General features: G+C 43.4%; 1 protein-coding gene and 1 non-coding gene across 2 annotated transcripts; one reads left to right on the forward strand and one right to left on the reverse strand.

The window, feature by feature from the left end:
- The first annotated feature begins 1,851 nt into the window (after positions 1-1,851).
- LOC117881120 lies at positions 1,852-2,039 on the forward strand. The gene has a single exon (XR_004646697.1). It is a non-coding gene; the product is annotated as a U2 spliceosomal RNA (small nuclear RNA).
- A 2,492-nt stretch (positions 2,040-4,531) lies between these two features.
- On the reverse strand, positions 4,532-16,899 carry PROK2 (prokineticin 2). Its single transcript, XM_034777088.1, has 3 exons — positions 16,782-16,899; positions 10,861-10,986; positions 4,532-5,045 (listed from the first exon to the last, which is right to left on the reverse strand). Exons 1-3 carry the CDS (start codon positions 16,842-16,844, stop codon positions 4,920-4,922), a joined length of 315 nt encoding a protein of 104 aa, XP_034632979.1. The 5' UTR covers positions 16,845-16,899; the 3' UTR covers positions 4,532-4,919.
- Between the last annotated feature and the right edge of the window lie 351 nt (positions 16,900-17,250).

The raw sequence follows: 17,250 nt of genomic DNA on the forward strand, positions 1-17,250 counted from the left end.
ACTGCAGACAGAACTTTTCAGCTGTAGTTGATGCATGAAATATTCACTGGGACAGGTAAAGGATGTTGACTAAGGCAGAGTTTAGGAAAGAATTTGAGTGGAATAAGCCATATCTTTATCTACAACAGTCATGTTAAGTGCTTATTCCTGCCAAACCAACCTTCATTTAACATGTGTGAATTAACAAGGCTCAAGTGGCTAAAATCAGGGTTATGGTAATAACACAAAGTGAATATTCCGTGGCATGGGAACATACAACCTTATCTAATATAATTATGGATGGTCTCATTACCCGGCTAAATCTCTAATCCCATTAAAAGTTAATTGGCATGAGTTAACTACAGAGGTTGTTCTGCTTCTGTGTGATAAAATCTACTAGGATTTCTATCTGATGGACAGATCTCTAGTAGTCTTTGCGCGGAATTGTCCACTTGCTCACACTGATACATAATGGGAGTATTGGCTTCAGGTGAGTTACTCCTTATTTATGTGAGTGTGCGATGAGATGCAGGCCCTGTGTCCTCTTGTATGTTGTCACAGTTCTGTGCACAGTATAACTGCTCAGTAAGAAATAATAGTCCAAGACTGCTTGGATATGTGCATAGACTACAGTGTATTTTTGGGGTGCCATGGACCTATTCTCTTCTCATGAGCGTAAACTAGGGATAATCCACTGAGGTGACAGCATGCTATTGAAGTCAATGGAGTTACACCTGTGTAAAACTAGCATAAGGGAATGGAGACGCAGGCCCCAGATTTCTGAAGCCTACTGTCATCTGCAGCCTTGGGCTCGGTTCCTTGACCTTATGTGTATTGCCAATAGCTTTACTGAGTTCAGTGGAGCTACTCTGACATCAGCAGGACTTGGCCCCTGGTTTCAAAGGCTGACTGGCCTAGAGTTAGCCTTTCCACTGGCAGAATCAGGCCCACAAAGAGAAAAACAAAAACTAATCCGTCTATTGGATTTAAACGCTTGTGCCCTTAAGGCTGTTGGACTCTCACCAAATTATTCAAGCCTGAAAGATTTACAACGATCCCTCCTACAATGGCAGAGCAAATTAAGACCCTCGGAGACTTCAGGTTTGATTCTCCTCTGTGTTGTATAGTTATTTACACCTGCGCCATGTGGATGCAAAATGGTTATAGAACAGTCCTGTTCCGATTGGGCAGCATCTTAACAAGTGCAAAGTAGGTGCAAGGTGGCTATACAAAACGCAAGACAATGAAGGATAAGGTCCTTCATTGTTTTATATGCCAGTGAAGTCTGACTTGGGAATAATAGTTGATGCCATCAACTATGACATCCTTAGCCAAGGCCATGAGTGCGCCCCTTCTGAATTCTCCCTTCTGCTGTCATGCTTTTGGGGGATACAACTGTGGGAAGACAGACTTTTACTTGAGCTACGCTTGGGACATTGCACTTCCTAGAGTGGAGCTTTGATTTTCTGAATGAGCATGTTATGGCAATTATTTAATTAGGAGAGTCCTTGCTCTTGGATCATCCCTTTACAACTGGGAGTAGCCGATTCTTTTGGAAGTATGAGTAAGGGATTTTATCGTGGTGGAACATGGTAAGGGACTCTTCCACCTTCTGGCTGCACCCAGTAATCCACAGATCTGTTTCTTGGCTTTGTGGTAAAGGAAGTGTAAGCACTTGCTGATGTATCAAATGTTGCCATCACTCTGTGCTTTGCTGGCTCTACACCTAGTTCCTCTCAACTGGCATAGATTTGAATATGCTGATTATGCACTATATGTAGCTTATGACTTTAAAAACAAACTGTGTATTTGGGGATCATCTAAGCACTCTACCCAGATGTACAGACACTCTTTTCTCAAACTATGTATTATATAATTTTAACATTAGCTTAATAATAAAAATTTTAAATCTGTTCTTATCAATTTAATATCAGATATGTCCTTTATTTGAGGACTGTATATTAATTATTTTTGAAACAGGGGGCTGGAATAAGAGCTTGCTCTGTCCACAGCATGCATTGACCTGGTAGTGCAGAGCCTCTGGGAACGGTGCATCTCCTTTTGGGGAGAATATTCTGGTTAGAAAAGCAAAAAGAGTTTCACTGTGAAGATGCTGATTTTGTATGGTTTCTTTAAAACAGGAAAGTAACTCAAATACTGGTGGACTGTTTCCTGGTGGACTGTTTTTTCTCTAAATAGACAACCTATTCTAAATTCTCAGTTACTGAGGGACAATCTTCACTCATTGATATATTTTGCTTTCCGCCACCAACTCTCTGTTTAACTTTTTTCATGAGTAACGTACCTGAATGCATGGATGCTAAACATCTAAACTGTATTCTTAAATTCATTCACCTAAATTTGGGTTATTGCTGATTATGCACTATATGTATCTTATGACTTTAAAAACAAACTTTGTATTTGTGGATAATCTAAGCACTATACCCAGACGTACAGACACACTTTTCTCAAGCTATGTATTATATAATTTAACATTAGCTTTAATAAAATTTTTAAATCTGTTCTTACAAAAAAAAAAAAGTATAAATGTCTCTTAACCCTTTGTATCAGGGTCAGTAAGAAGTGATTGCCAGTCAGCAAAGGGTATACGAAGTATCATTAACCAATTTTTAAAGGTAGTTTTACCTCTTACACTCATGGTTTATGTGAAATGCTGCCTATGTCTACGTTCTGTCATTGGATTAGCTCCATAGCTACCAAACCAATTATGTGTTTCCCATGTTTATTGTAGGCTGATGCTTCTGGATCTCCTTCTTAAATCTGGAAAATCACTCACCTCCAAAGTTGTAGCGTAGCATCATTTAGGTGCATCACATTAAATCAGGTATCAACTGTACATTAAAATATGAAAGCTGAGTCAAAAATCATTTATCAAAGAGCAACAAAACCGTGGTGTGTTTTCAATGCACAGGTCCTCGAGCACATGCCCTTGCTAAATAACATACACATTACAGCGGGACTGAATTGAAGGCAGAAGCCCTGTCTTGACTTGCATTAGGAGATAGAATTGTCTCTGAAGTGCTACAGCAAGACTGATGAGGAAATAAATAGGATGGCTGTACTTCCGGGGCGACTAACAAATATCAGACACCTTGATGGTCTGAAGTGATGCGTGGTGGTCACACAACCAGAACCACCATAATCTACTCCAACGCAGACAGGGACAGTTTCTCTGGTCTACTAAGGCCATTTTACGCAAATGAGGCAGGTGGAACATTCTGTTTTGCAGGGGTGGAAATCCTGTACCAGCTGCCCCAACCCCACTGCAAGGGGAACAGGAGGGCGGCAAGAAGTAGAGCTCTCAGCTACACCCAATATTTCACTGGGAGCTTCCAAAGGGGGATGACAACTAACTTGTACTGGTGTCAGACAGCTTTGAATCGGGGAGATGCAACCTGCTATCAGGGCTCCCCCTTCTCCATTCCATCCAAGCTCCACCCAGAAGAAATGGTGGAGCATCAAGACCACAATGTTCCTCTCCTGGGGGTCTATGACAGGGCATGGAAAGGTATTTGTTGAAGAGGCCAAGGTATTTCCCATCCCCTCTAACTTTAACACACTTTGCTTTAATATAGCAGAACACAACTTGTCTCAGAACAGCAGAGCAGCAGAAAAGGAATTGATTGTTGGAAGATGAATGGCTCCCTTTTTCTCCTTCTGGGTCTGTATACACAACTGGTGGCAGACAAGTGTGAGAAACTCACACAAACTATAGGAATTCTTACCATAGGCATTGACAAGTTGCATGGTGTTTCATAAAAATCACACTCTACATATATCTGACAAGTTTAAGAAGACCCTTGGGGGCACGTACCTAGCAAATGCCTTGATGTTAGCGCCAAGAAAATTCCCCGTTATTCAGGTCACATCAGCTAAGAATCTGCTGGAAACTTGTGTAGGGAGCTCTTAGTGTATGAACCATGGAGTTTCCTTAGAAATATATAAAAGTGTGTACTCTTTTATGGACCTACTTTTAGGGAACTTTGCTAATTTTGGTCTGTGATATACGTAATAGCAGTTTACATGGAATAAAAATTGAAGACCAAAGTGACAAAAATAATGCTATAATATTAAAATAAATCAAATGATATACTGCCATTATTCTGATACAGAATTTTTACACAGCAATATTAATACATGTACATGATAAGAAGTCAGGCGGCCCATTAGAATAGATTTTAGGGTTTCTTTTTAAATATAAACTACATTTTAATACATCATTTCAGATGAGCAGCACGTTTTACGCCAGATTAAGTAACAAGTCGTTCTTCTCTTTGAACACTAAAACAACATAGAATTCTTTGAACACTTTTTACACTTAGATGCTTTGGTTTAATGTGACAGTTTTAAAAAATGTAAAAGCTACACCTATTGGTTAAACTGTTAATGTAGTGATGCACCTAACCTACAAATACTATAATAATTACAATAAAGGTACCAAATTTAATCTAAATACACTTATTTTGGCAGTCATCTTATGCTTTGCGCTATACTTCTGTACAAACACCCCCCCCCCCACACACACACACACACACATCACATTTTTAATCAACTTATTCAAGTATAAAAATATTGGCCAAGAGTTACCAAGCGACGAGTGATTTTGGAAGCTTCCATTTCTGGGCCCTGTCGTTGGGACATTTTAAAGGGGCATGATTTCCAGAAAGTGCTATGAAATTGCCAATCACTCCCCTTTAAGATATCTCAGTTTGGGCATCCAAAAATGGAAGCATCTGATATCAGTAGTCCCTTTTGAAAGTCTTGGCCATAACACCACAGTATCGCAATGTTTGTTTTCAACGTTTACGAGGCAAGAACGTATGTTAAAGAATTTCCTCTGGCAAATAACTTGTTCATCACAATAACAAGGAAAAATGTAAATACATGAAGTGCCTGTTTATGGTTAAGAACTGTTCCTGCTAAAAAAAGACATCTTCGTTTCTGAACTCTGGTAAACATTTGAATCTGCTAGGAGATATCCGTAGGCAAGCCAAGTTAGGCAGACATGGGCAGGTGTGATGCATTCTTCTCCCAAGAAACGGGACCTGGAAGCAAGTATTGAAAAGGTCAGAAGTGACGAGAGGAAGCAGCGTCAGCAGCAGGTAGCAATAGTACCCATTGGTATGCTGAGATGGAGGCAGTGACACGATGTCATCTTTTCCTCCAATTTTATAAATAGGTCTATTGTAAAAATGCATTAACCTTAGTCATCAGGTCCCTGTTTTTCCATCTGTACCTCACACTGGTATCTGCATGCAGTGATCTAGATGGACTCCTGCCTTCATGACTCTTTGCTCTGTACTGCCATTACAAAGCAGCCACAAAGCAGCATAACTGGCCATAGGAAGATCACCCAACTGGAGAAGAATTACCTGGTGGCATACAGCTCACATAATGGCTTCTATGTGTCACCCCTGCTTCTGCCCCCACTATTCCCTGTGCCCAGCAATTCCTGGCTTCTGTAATGGCTTGTTGGCCTTAACAGTGCTCTCAATTATGTCTAGAGAACAGATAGATCAGGATTGGAGGAGCTCAATGGAAAACTTAAAAGCCACCTTTGTGCACAATTTCAAGTTGTGCTGTGCTTTTCTTGGTGTGTATATCTATATTAAACTGACAAAAACCCAGCATTAAAAAAAAAATGTTGCTTGTGCCATCTTAACTCACTTCCCTTGTGCATATGCATTATGATACAGTGTTTGGTTACAGGATAACATACTCTTTTTCCACAGGATCCCTGCCTTATTCAGATCCAGCAAGTATCTACTCAGCATGTGTGAAATACGATTTTGCTAAGGCTTGCAATTTGGCCAAATTTGGGCATATTTTCATGGGGACAGCAAAGGGTACATCCCTGAGACAAAGGCCCTGCTCATAAGCCTGGGGCAGTGGCGGCTCCACGCACCAGCGCTCCAAGCGCGTGCCTGGGGCGGCAAGCCGCGGGGGGCGCCCTGCCGGTCCCTGCAAGGGCGACAGTCAGGCAGCATGCCTGCGGGAGCTCCGCCGGTCCCGCGGATTCGGCGGTGGGTACGCCCCTGGTCTGGGGACACTCAGCTTTCCAAGAAAAGATCACTAGATTTTTATTTTTATTTTTAAACAAAACACATTTCCCCCCAGACTTATTCTTGGAAACAGCTGAAACATTTTGGCTGAAACCTTCCAAAAAGCTCAGCCCAAGGCAGACACCTGGCCTGGGAAATTTCAGCCCAAGTACTTAAAATTTGACAAAGCTACAAGCAATTGAAAACAGGGTCTTACAAAGGGAAGTGTCAGGCAATGTTAATCATAGGCAGTGCTACTAGCCAGGCCTAGAATACAGATCTGTAGATTTAGAACGTAGGAACATCTTTTCCTTCCAGTTCTATTATTTCACAAAATTAAATGAAAGTAATTGGACTCTTTTCTGCCATAAAGCTCAAATATGTCCGTTGCATAAATTACAATCTAATATTCCTATTCTAGAAGTGCTCAGAGGGCTGTACAGATACATATGAAGACATTGGGGGAGGATTCTCCTCTTACTTACACCAGTTTTATCTTAGTGTAACTCCTAACTTATTTATATCAGCGGGAAAGGAGATTCAGACCCAGCGCCTGTGACCCAAAGAACCTGCAGCCTAAGAAATCCTGTTATGTGTCTCTTATGTGTTACAGAAAAAGCCTTGTCTTGGAATTGTTCTCTGCTATGACCTAGAGGTGTGTGTGAAAAAGAATGGGATTAATTTAAATGTAGAGTGAGTGAAACTCTCCAAAAGGATGATACAAACGTATTCCTCGGTCTAAAAACTGAGCAACTCTCAAAACAGGTACTTAACAACGTGATACTCTCATACTATCCAGAACCTAACCGTGGGCCCAATTCCACAAGTGCAATCTCCAGTGAAGTCAAAGGGAGTTTCATTTCCACACAGGACAGATTCAAACCCAGGGAAACCACCACTTGTATCCTCGCATGCTTGCCACTAAAACGGCACATTGCACTTGGCAGTGGCCAATAAGGACAGAGGCAAGGGGAATGTGGCCAAGTAACTAAAAAAATTATTAAAAAGTTGAAAAAAATACATACAAAGCAGCTTAAAGGCACCTGTCTTGGCAGCAGTCAGTGATTGCGGGGAGGGCAATGTTCACCCTGAACTCTAGTGGTCTCCCCCAGTTTGACACTCAAACCCAAGCAATTTAAATGTCCTGAGGGGACCACACAATTTCAAGGCCTAACCAAGCAATGTCTGTCAAGGAACCCGCAGTGTGGGGAAATCCCCAGCTGGCAAAGGACCAGCATACATGGCTCCCATGCTTTCCCCGATGCCGACTGAGGAGAGGGTGAGGGTGAGTGGAGTGCAGTGCTCTCAGACTATGCCCAGTTGGCATATGGTCTCTGGGGAGCTTTTGCCAGTCAGCACAAGTTAGAGCTGGCCCTGTTCTAACCAGAGCTGGGGCAGAACATCAGGGAGCCGTAATTGTCATCTGCTTCCCTTTCCCCCCCTTTATTAGGCTGCCTTGTGTCAGGGGCTGGAGCCACCCTTTGCTAGGCACTTCTCTAGGCTAGGCAGAGCCAGTTTTTCCCCACAGCTCAGTAAGGAAGCAGGCAATGGATCAGCAACTTTCTCCTTCTTCCACCTGCAACATAGCAGGCAGCCAGCAGGGGAACTGCTTACCAGCTGCAGTCGGGAAGGAAGAGCAGCTGCTCAGAGCACAACTGGCTCACACCAGAGCTGCTGCTGACGCTGTAGGAGGAGTGGGATGCAGTTGGGAAGGCAGCGCCCACCACTGCCTCCTCCAAGCCATGGGGCTGATTCAAACACTTCAATTTAGGAAAAATTACAAGGGACAGCTCAGGGAGCACGTTTTTTATCCACAATCACGACATTTTCCACCTCATACAATTGACCTTAAGGGCCACAATTTAGTGTTAAGGGCCACAGATTGCACGGCATTGCCCTAGATAGACAGTGACTGATGCACTACAGAGAGAGATTTGACAGGACACAGGATGTACATATCTGGGTTGAGCCTTAGTGAAATAATGGTTGCTGTACAATAGGTATAGAAATAATAGTTTACTCATTTTATACATGGAAAAGTATGTTGGGGTGTGCGGGGAGATTAGTGTTTAATTTGGGAGGAAGGACTGATTAGGGCAATAGCCTAGTACAGGGGTCGGCAAACCTTTCAGAAGTGGTGTGCCGAGCCTTCATTTATTCACTCGAATTTAAGGTTTCGCGTGCCGGTAATACATTTTAACGTTTTTAGAAGGTCTCTTTCTGTAAGTCTATAATATAGAACTAAACTATTGTTGTATGTAAAGTAAATAAGGTGTTTAAAATGTTTAAGAAGCTTCATTTAAAATTAAATTAAAATGCAGAGCGAAAGAAGCTCTGATGGCCTGGGCCCTGCGAGTTTTCCGGGGCCCCCGTAGTGAGTGAAGGACCCCGCTCCAGGGGCCCCAAAAAACTCTCGTGGGGGCCCCTGCAGGGCCCGGGGCAAATTGCCCCACTTGCCCCCCCACCCCCACCAGGCGGCCCTGCGGGTCTGTACTAAAAAGTTACATCAACCCAGCTACATCACTCAGGGGTGTGAAAAATCCACATCCCTGAGTGATGTAGTTAATCCCCCATGTAGACAGCACTAGGACAATAGAAGAATTCTTCCATCAATGACATTACCACCTCTTTGGAGGTGGATGCACTACAGCCATGGGAGAACCCCTCCCATCGCTGTAGTGAGCTTCTACGCTTAAGCGTGGACGTAGCCTAAGGAGCAGTTTTCTGCAGTAAGTGAAATGCTTTTAGTGGTCTCAGAACAGTTGTTCAGTCAGGAGTCCACCACACAAACTCAGCACGTGTTATTTAACACAGGTGAGAGTTTCCGTCCAAGTGAACGCAAGGCTAATCTTTCATGAAGACTAAATTGCCTCGCAATGTAGGTTAGTCTTTGCAGACCGCATTTAAATTCAATGGCAAAACAGTGTGGGAAAGTATAAACTGAAGGGGTGTGGTGTGTACCTGACCTGCAGACAAATGAAATGTTTCAATATTCAATAGTACTGGTCTCTCAATCCTCACACACAAAATATTTAAAGGAGAGAAAAGAAACCTTGAGGAACACCTCTCCCTCTTTATCTTTGAAAATATTTAATTTCACAGAGTACAGTAAGTCAGCTTTGCTTTCTATCTGTCAAGTACAGTAGCCTGTCAAGAGCATAAGTTTAAAATTAACCTTGTAAAAGTTGTAAACTTCAGTGACTAACTGTAAACCAGATCTGGATATTCCTCTTTATTAACTGTACCACTGTGTACACTCAGCTAAAGAATATAGTTGACATTATAAATTATTGTAATAATAATAATAATAATAAACTCATTGAACAACTAGGTCCTGATTCTCATTTACAGTGAAGATTATGTACATCCCTCTGTTAATGTAACGGGGTCTTAAAATGGGAGTAAATGACATTACTTAGTGCAATCTGGTTCCTAATATCTTACTGGAAGATTTAAGGGTATCTTGGTACGTCTATACTTACCTCCGGGTCCGGCGGTAAGCAATTGATCTTCTGGGATCGATCGATCGCGTCTTGTCTAGACATGATAAATTGACCCCCGAAGCGCTCGCCGTCGACGCCAGTACTCCTGCTCCGCGAGAGGAGTACGCGGAGTCGACGGGGGAGCCTGCCTGCCGCGTGTGGACCCGCGGTAAGTTCGAACTAAGATACTTCGACTTCAGCTACGGTATTCACATAGCTGAAGTTGCGTATCTTAGTTCGAAGTGGGGGCTTAGTGTGGACCAGCCCCGAGACCTGTATTTCCTTTCAGAAAATGAATTACAGGCACAACTTTGTGTCTACAATCAGCTAGTCAGGATACAACTAATTTGTACTGCACTCACAGATCTGAAATTAAGATCTTCCACACATGGCTACTCTTAGGTCACATATTTTCTTTGGCATGACCTTCAAGACCACCAAGTTTTAAAATTATCGTCTCAAACCTGTTGGCAAAACCCCTTTCAAAATGAATGTCAATTTCTCTCCCACCAACTTCAACTAAAGGACTAAACCCTAACAAAGTTTAGCTCAATGTATATAGTTGTAAGTAGTATTTTGGGTTACGCGGATGCGGTTGACTATGCTTGGAAAAGACTTGGATCGTGCGCTTAGATTTGCAAGTAAGGTTAAGCATTGTGACAAGATATTCCAATGTGGCTTGTACTGTATACAAATATTGGGCAGAGCTAGATGTTCAGTCATATGTTTTTGAGCATCAGTTTGGTAAAGGTAGCCTTAAATGAGAGTTCTCAAATGCAGTTTTTACTTTTTTGGAAACCAATATCGTTTTAAATGGCTATTTGCGGCATCAGTAGATCTTTAAGAGCAAGAGCACAACTGGCATTGATGTGGAAGATCAGGGAATGCGCTCCAATGAATATACCAGGTGCCTACTGAGGTTGTTATTATTTGTGTGACTACTGTAGTTCTTACTCACTAGAGTAGTTCCACTGAAGCTACTGGCACTTACTTGTATTATCAAGGACTACTTGCATGAGGAAGTGCATCAAGAGTTGGGCCCTGGAACTGTGAAATACTGTTTCTATCAAATAATACAAAAGAAAAACGTACGGTACTTTTGACCTTGGGTTTTCTTCAGAATAATTTTGACAGTAATATATTTCTTTACGTATGTTCCTTCAATGCTGTTTCCATAAAGGAGCAAACTGCTGGGTATTGTAACTGACACTACAGATCCCTGCGTTTTTACCATGTATAATTTTTTTATGCAATTTGACTTGCAACAAAATATATTCACATTTATTTCTGCCTTGTCAGTTTCAGTATCATAAGAACCACCATTAGTACATACTAACTTTATTACTCAAAGGATGACATTCTTCTCCCAAGTCGCCCATTGGCGTGCACATTCGGAGGCTGCGAATCCAGAGACTAACAGCGCAGCACATGCCACCCCCACACTGTAGATCCCTGTCGCAAGCCTGAAGTTTAATAAACAGATAAATAGTATTAGGCAAACAAAAGCACTCCAAAAATAGCACAGTCCACTGCTTTTTGCTACACTTTTATGTGGGAACCTTACAATACATTGAAAAGATTGCAAGCTACAATGGCTCATTTAACATTTATAACAACAGAATCTAGACCTGTATGTTTAAACAAGCCATGACTACGTAGGGGGTCTGGATCAGGGCTGAAAGGTCAACTCTGCCACCAGCTACCCCCATGTATATGTGAGGGGTAAAACTGGAATTAGTTTACAACCCCCATTCAGGAAAGCTTCCCAAAATGCTGTTCTGAATAGTGATGGACTTAAACGTATGCTGATGTTCTTTCTAATTCATGGCCTGAGGTATTTGACTAAGTGTAAACGGAGTAAAGTGTGCCAAATAGATAAGTGGCCCTGTCTTGAAGAGAAGCTAATGCTGAGAAATTCATAAATGAATTTAAAGATTTTTGAATCACTTTTCCTTCTAGATTCTAATGCTAATATTTTATGGTTGAGTGCTTTTGCAAATGTAAGACTGTATTATACTTTTATCACAAAAGTCCTCTTGGAACTAGATAAAATAAAAGCTTAATCAGGGATGTTTTGATTATTATCTAGACCATATTCTGCATCTAAATTAAAAGGGGTTTTTAGTATCTAAGAGAGTAGCTTGGCATAAACAGTCCACACCCAGATAGGTGTTGATGTGAGCTGTAGAAGGAGGGGCTGTCCATTGTAAATTTCAACCATTGGTTTAAGGCATACTTGTATAAACACAAAATGAACTAGGAATTGCTTTGTACATTTTGAAAACCAAAAATTTAAGAGCAAGTGAAACGCTGGGGTTCAGAAGTGAATTACTATACATGTTTATTCCTGTTAAAATACATTAAAAAAAAACCCCAAAAAAGGTTATAATGATTTTAATTATACCATTATAGGGCCAAATCCCATTCTACTTGCTCAAGTGAGCAGTATCACTGAAATAATGGGCCTCATCACATAACTAAGGTAAACTGAATCTGACCTCTTTTTTTCCCCCTCTCCTCCTCCCCCCCTTCTCCCCCCCCAGTATCTGACAGCAGGACTGACAGGCAAAAAAGGGTTCTGATCAATTGTCTCAAACAGGCAAACTGAGAACAGGATGCATAAGGAATCTTAATTGATCTGAGGGAGACATTACCGTCTATTGAAACAAACTCTCATTTTAGAAAAAAGTGCTTAAGTATCTTATATTGGGATTTACATGATAAATGCCATTCTATGTACTCCCCCAGGTAAATATTATGCCATTTCAAACAGCAGAACTCACATCAAAATACATATTTACTGAACAGATAGTAACTTAGAAAAAGCTCTTGGGGCTAGGGACGAGAAATGAAATAGCATATGTAGCACTCACATTAAAATATATATTTAATAAATTCAGCAGCTGTTACAAACCAACCTAAAGACATACTTACCCAAAAGACTAGTCCAACTCTAAAACTGCTGTTAGAACCTCTGAGGTAGATAATGTCTGTTTTCTAACCTTCCATAAACAACAAAATAAATCTACTGGTCAAATTCTGCACTAGTGACACTGGGATAAAGCCACAATAACGCCACTGATTCAAAATAAGTTCTTTTGGCGTTACAACAGTGTTTAGCAGTGGTGTAACCACATGCAAAAAGTTTGAGGACAGAGTAGTCTGAGAACGCATTGGGTTTACAACCCCACTGAGGTGCACATAAACAAGACAATTTTAAAAAGGGGAGGGGCTTCCTCTTCGTTCTCCTGTTGTCCTGTGTCTGGAATTTGGTCCTTGTTTTTTGTATAAAAAATTAAATGATTAAGTCTGTCATTTGAGGCAGGGGGAGGAGGGGAAGGTGCTCACACTACCACTGCACAGAATCAAGTTTTAACTAGCTTGGCATGTCTGGGTGCTTATCAGACCCATCTTGTGCTGGTGCATTTTGAATTAATCAAAACACATGCAAGTTTACAGCATTTATTGCCCTGGTCTTGTGAACGTTGTACAGCTGGCAGTGCTTTCCCGGAAGGCAGGGAAACTCATTTCTGTGGTGATCTAAAATCGGCTTCTGAACATGAACAACAGGCTGTACGTTTGACTACCATGCTACTCTTTATGGGTCATATTCTGGCACCCATGCACACCCTGAGTAGTACCTTACTCCCCAGGGAGTCCCATTCATTTCTGTCGGACTACTGGCAGAGTGAGGTGCTACTCAGTGTCAGTAAGGGTGGCAGAACCTAGCCCTGAAACACCACTGAATACATTCTAAATAATAATGACACTTAAGACATTGTGTTAGTCAATATTCCTTTTCAATCTGATCTTCAGCTATTTACTCTGTAACCCATTGAAGGTTTTCCCTCTAATAATTAAATTACATTGTCCCAAATCCTAAAAAGGGATGGCCCCGCCATTCACTTTTTAGCTCCCCACTTTCTCTTATCTCCAACCTTTAACTTATACCAATATTCCCCATATTTGGGGCATAACGCTGTGGTTACTTAATGACATTCCTACTCCTCAGTCCACGTTCAACTAAATTCTTGTGGAAAACCCTGGTAACTTTCTGTACGCTTTATTTGTGATTTAGTGTCTGAACCAAAGTCCATTTAAGTTAAAGGAAAGACCCTCCCTGACTTCAATAGGCTTTGGATCAAGCCCTTAAATCAGACATGCCAAACCCGTGAAAAAAAACCACCACCACAGAAATTGGTCTTGTTTTTGGCTTAATTAGCGTGAGAGTTGCTTGTTGGCTAGTTTTTGGCTTGTAGCTTCTTCTTTTTTTTTTTTTGATCAGCTCCTGGCAAGCTGGGGGCAAGGGGGGGAGAGAGAGTCAGGGGTGCACAGCGGGCCCACCACAGTCCCAGACCGCACGCCAGGGGGATCTAGTCACATAGAAAGTTGGGGTTCTTAGGGATTGCCTTGTTTTGAAATGGGATTAGCTTGAGTATGTCTTATAGTGAAAGTCAAGTGCTTATTTACCGCAGGAAAGTTGGCACTTGTGCCTTAAATCTGCACAAGGAGTAGTATTCACAATGCTCATGCATGCTGAGTGAACACTAAAAAGAAAACCTAACAAAGCATTCACCCAGTGTATGAGTATTTCACATAACCAAAAATACAGGGTAAAGGGATGAGTAAAAATGCACTTTGGTTTCAAGCAAATAGCATTTTATAATTCACACTTTTCTGTTCTCATCCATTTAGTCCCTGCCTACTATTCTGTTCTTCACTATTAGCTTTTTTACTGGGGTTTTTAATGTTTTAAAGGTGTAGCTAAGACTTTATTGGCAAATATTTAGACTGGACGTACAGTGTATCCGGAAATATTCTTAATGTAAAGAGATTTTCAAATTATCAAATATTTCAAAACTTCTTCACAGTTTCTCATGTGCAAGTAAACAAGTTCTGAACCAGTCTTCCCGTTGATTAGACCAGAACCTTGGAAAACAATGAAATATCTGTTGCCATGAATACAATTTCTAAATGGTTACGTTATGTACTGAAAATAGACTTTAAGATGTCCAAAGAATGTAAATGCTTAACTATTAACCTAAAGCAAACATTGAAAAAGAACAGTTTTTACTTTAAAATAATCTAACAATTTTTATTTAAACAATATTAGAAAAATTGTATTTTTCACCCCAAAAGTGTATTCTAATAAAAAATAGCAATGAACAATTCGCTATCAACTCATGGTCAGTTCAGGAAAGAAAAAAAAAAAAAAGAGCGAGAGAGACAGCAAAGCGTGTTTTCGGAACCTTTTAAAGCAGGTGCATTTCAACGGATGAATCCAATAGAATAATCTCAAAATGAATTTAAAGGACATTAAGCCTGTACAAACATTAGACATTTTTAACATCAATATTTAAACTGGGCAATCGGAGACAAGTTATAGGGGGGAAATGAATGGACAGTAGAGTTTTTAAAACTCTAAATACATTAACACACAATAAACCCTCTCTTAAATAACCATTCAAGGGATGAATAATATTGGCTTCTTAACAGAGATAGTCTTCTAATAATGCTAATTCTCTTAAGTATGATTGAGGATAGGTTTGGGAGATTGGTCCTGCTTTGAGCAGGGGGTTGAACTAGATGACTTCCTGAGGTCCCTTCCAACCCTGCTTTTCTATGATTCTATGAGATCTTTTAGGGACAATAGGATGTTAAATGATCGAGTTTCACTGCATATTAAATGTTTAAACTGGAAAGTACTGTGGCTAATTCTTTCAAGGGACATGCAGTCTACAAATCTCAGTTATAACTTCAAGGGGAAAACTGACAGCTGTCAATCCATCTGCTGGAAATAAGCTAAAGAGCTGAAAGGAGGTGGATTTCCTTGTGAGAAAAGTGAAATCTTGTGGTAAGTTATGCAAGAAGAAAAGCAAAATCAAATGGGGGCATTAACTGTTACTGGGAATCGGCTCAGGCCCCTGCTTTTCATTTTAAGTAGTTACCAATAAAATGTCAGTTGCAACTAGTGGGAACTGTCCCCCCCAGGGCCAATCCGTCTGGGCTAAAACTATCATCTCCATCCTGCAGATCTTCAGAGATCTGCGTGAGGCAGGACCGCCGGGTGGGACCCTGGGCCTGGACACAGGTTGGGGGTGAAGCTCAAACCAAGGGCAGGGATGTTCACCATTCAGAAAAGTCATTTAATCTCTTTTAGCAAAGCTCTTCCTGCCCTACAATAACTCCCCACCTGGTGCAGACCAGGCGTGGGGACCTTTGCACTGAGAAAGGCTGGTGAGTGTGCAATAACACCCGGCCAGGTGGTGGCAGAAAGGAACTTCACGGGGAACAGAATAAGGGCTCTGCTTGCTCCTGATGCAGCAGCTGCTGGCAGAACGCAGTGTGGGCAGGTTTGGCACCCAGCACCCACACGGTGTAACTGGAGAGACCCCATTACCTCATAGCCCTCCAGCACATGGGACCATTCACCCCCAGAGAAACCCCCCAACACCAGGGACCACTGATCCTCAACCATCCCCAGAGACCCCCCCAGGACATGGGACTGTTCCCCGCCCCCATAGAAACCCCCAATGATCCCCACAGGGATCCTCAGTACCTGGGACCACTAACATTCACAGAGACACCCCCAGCACTTGGGACTGTTCATCCCATAGGAACCCCAAGCCACCCTGCAGAGACCTCCAGTACCTGGGACCACTGGCACCCCCCCAAAACCCCACTAGGACCACTCACGCCCAGGACACCCCCAGCACCTGGGACCATGAACCTCTCACCCTCCAGATACTCCCAGCACCTGGGACCACTAGCCCCCAACAACAGGGACCACTGATCCCCAACCATCCCCAGAGACCCCCAGGACCTGGGATCATGAACCTCTCACCCCCAGACACTCCCAGCACCTAGGATCACTCACCCCCATAGAAACCCCCCAAACACCAGGGACCACTGATGCCCAATCATCTCCAGAGACCCCCAGGACTTGGGACCGTTCCCCCCCATAGGAACCTCAAACCACCCTTCAGAGATCTCCAGTACCTGGGACCACTGGACCCCCCCCCCCCGAAACCCCCAGCCCCTGGGACCATGAACCTCCCACCCCCCCAGAAACCCCCAGTCCCTGGGACCACTCACCCCCTTGCCCCCAGTCCCAGGAGCCGGCTCAGCCCTGCCCCGCTCCCAGCTGAGCGCACCTCCCCGGGAGCGCCGGGCGGCGGAGGGTCGCTCCCCCGCGGGGCCGCCGGAGCCGGGCTCTGGGCGGGCTCCCGTGTCCCCCCGGACGCCCCGCGGCTCTCACCCCGGTGATGACCGCGGCGTCCCCCGCGGAGAGCAGCAGCAGCAGGAGGGGGGCGCAGCGCATGGTGCCCGGTGCCTGGCCGCGCTGGGGCTGCGCCGGGAGCGGGGTCCGCCCCGAGGGCAGCAGCGGCGGCGGCAGCTGAAGGAGCAGAGCCGGGAGCTCGGGCCGCTCCCGCCGTTATAAAGCTCGGGGCTGCCATTCAAAGGCAGCGTGAGTCACCCACCCGCCCCGGCAGCGCCGCCGGGAGAGCCGGAGAGGGGGAGAGCCGGGGGGGGCACTCCCACTGGGGGTAGGGGGAGCGACACACTCACCCACTGAGGGCAGGGGGAGCGACACACCCACCCACTCACCCACTGGGGGCAGGGGGAGCGACACACCCACCCACTCACCCACTGGGGGCAGGGGGAGAGACATAGCCACCCACCCACGCACAGGGGCAGGGAGAGCAACATACCCACCACTGGGGCAG

This window comes from Trachemys scripta, chromosome 7, assembly GCF_013100865.1.
Source record: "Trachemys scripta elegans isolate TJP31775 chromosome 7, CAS_Tse_1.0, whole genome shotgun sequence".
Classification (NCBI taxonomy): Eukaryota; Metazoa; Chordata; order Testudines; family Emydidae; genus Trachemys; species Trachemys scripta.

Excerpts from the sequence above, each read along its gene's own strand:
- PROK2 (XM_034777088.1), bottom strand. The coding sequence starts at position 16,844 with ATGCGCTGCGCCCCCCTCCTGCTGCTGCTGCTCTCCGCGGGGGACGCC. Across the intron at positions 10,987-16,781 it reads ACGCCGCGGTCATCACCGGG|GCTTGCGACAGGGATCTACA; the intron begins GTGAGAGCCGCG and ends ATTAAACTTCAG. Across the intron at positions 5,046-10,860 it reads GTCATCCTTTGAGTAATAAA|GTCCCGTTTCTTGGGAGAAG; the intron begins GTTAGTATGTAC and ends ACTTGCTTCCAG.